The following is a 2,010-nucleotide window of genomic DNA, read 5'->3' on the forward strand; positions in this document are numbered from 1 at the left end:
CAACATTGCTCTCTCTAGATCCTGGCCCATTCATCAGTTGGATGTCCAGAATGCCTTTCTGCATGGTGATCTCCATGAGACTGTCTACATGCATCAGCCTTTGGGTTTCCGCGACTCTAGGCGCCCAGACTATGTCTGTCGTCTGAAGAAGTCTCTTTACGGTCTGAAACAAGCGCCTCGTGCTTGGTATCAGCGGTTTGCTGACTATGTTTCTTCCATTGGCTTTCGGCACAGCAGTTCCGATCATTCACTTTTTATCTTCCGGCGAGGTCCTGACGTTGCCTATATTCTGCTATATGTTGATGACATCATCCTTGTTGCTTCTTCTCATGATCTCCGCCAATCCTTTATGGCACTTCTTGCATCCGAATTTTCTATGAAGGATCTGGGTCCTCTGAGTTATTTCCTTGGCATCGCTGTCACTCGGCATGCCGGTGGCCTTTTCCTCAGTCAGAGCACGTATGCTAGTGAGATCATTGCCCGCGCCGGCATGGCGTCGTGCAACCCTTCTGCTACTCCGGTTGATACCAAGCAGAAGCTCAGTTCTTCATCTGGGACTCCTTGTGAGGATGCCTCTTTGTACCGCAGTTTGGCTGGTGCCTTACAGTACCTCACCTTCACTCGTCCTGACATTTCTTATGCTGTTCAGCAGGTGTGCTTACACATGCATGCTCCTCACACCGAGCATATGCTTGCCCTCAAGCGTGTCTTGCGCTATGTTCGTGGCACTCTGACTTACGGTCTGCACTTGTATACCTCCCCTATTGAGAAACTTGTCTCTTATACGGATGCTGACTGGGGGGGGGGTGTCCTGACACTAGACGCTCTACTTCTGGCTACTGTGTTTTTCTCGGTGATAATCTCATTTCTTGGTCCTCCAAGCGGCAACCCACCCTATCTCGCTCCAGTGCTGAAGCTGAATACCGGGGCGTTGCTAATGTTGTTTCCGAGTCCTGTTGGATCCGCAATTTACTTCTGGAGCTTCACTTTCCTCTCTCTCAGGCAACATTGGTCCACTGTGACAATGTTAGTGCCATCTACCTATCTGGAAATCCAGTGCACCATCAGCGTACCAAACATATAGAGATGGATATCCACTTTGTTCGGGAAAAGGTCGCGCGCGGCCAGGCCCGCATCCTTCATGTTCCTTCCCGTCATCAGATTGCGGACATTTTTACAAAGGGCCTTCCTCGGGTCCTCTTTGATGATTTTCGTTCCAGTCTCAGCGTCGGTGAACCACCCGCTTCGACTGCGGGGGTGTGATAGAATAGAATAATAGGAATAATTTATTTACTGTAATTACGCTTGTAATTAAGTTTAGTCATTATTATTTAGTCAACTCTACTCTGTATAAATACCCTGCCTATTATCAATAATAAACACGGAAAACATTTCCTTCACAAAAGATTACTACAATGTAGAAATGAATTGAATGGTAAAGATGGCCCAGGTTATGGGGATTTCTAATTCCCATGATAGAACGAAATCACTTCCTATCAACTGTGTTAAGAATTGTTTCATCTCTTCTTCATGATATTTTTTTCCTTTCACAGATTTGATTGTCGACCTTAATATATTAGGTTCCACACATCTATTTGGATTATCCTATCACAAACAACATTTGATGAAGAAAGTCAAAATAAATGCCCCATTGCTTAGTCACCATTGATAGAGTGCCATAGGCTCATCTCCTATCTATTGTTTTCTGTTGCCATCTTTGTGCCACAAACGCGTTTAATTCATGTGCTTAGAAAATTACAAATAATTAATGTATTCACTTCCAAAATTTACTCATATCCATATAAATAAAAATAGAAAAGACAAAAATGAGTGATAGAATTAATAAACTAGGGCATGTGTTAAGTCTATTATATTAATTCATGTGTTAATATTTTTTTTCCTCCTATTTCATGAGAGGGTTGTTCTCATGACTCTTTATCAATCAATAAGTATTTTTTCTGTCAAAAAAAATTAGAGTAATGATTTATTTACTCTCTCAATTTTTTCCAC

At 42.7% G+C, this 2,010-nt stretch overlaps 1 protein-coding gene across 1 annotated transcript; it reads left to right on the top strand.

Moving 5' to 3' along the window:
• The first annotated feature begins 88 nt into the window (after positions 1–88).
• On the top strand, positions 89–1,084 carry LOC130719615 (uncharacterized mitochondrial protein AtMg00810-like). Its single transcript, XM_057570232.1, has one exon. It carries the CDS (start codon positions 89–91, stop codon positions 1,082–1,084), a length of 996 nt encoding a protein of 331 aa, XP_057426215.1.
• The last annotated feature ends 926 nt before the right edge of the window (positions 1,085–2,010 follow it).

The sequence above is a fragment of the Lotus japonicus genome, chromosome 5 (genome assembly GCF_012489685.1).
Source record: "Lotus japonicus ecotype B-129 chromosome 5, LjGifu_v1.2".
In the NCBI taxonomy this organism is placed as follows: domain Eukaryota; kingdom Viridiplantae; phylum Streptophyta; class Magnoliopsida; order Fabales; family Fabaceae; genus Lotus; species Lotus japonicus.

What these genes read in the sequence shown, in the direction of transcription:
- LOC130719615 (XM_057570232.1), top strand. Translation starts at nt 89, where the DNA reads ATGCATCAGCCTTTGGGTTTCCGCGACTCTAGGCGCCCAGACTATGTC.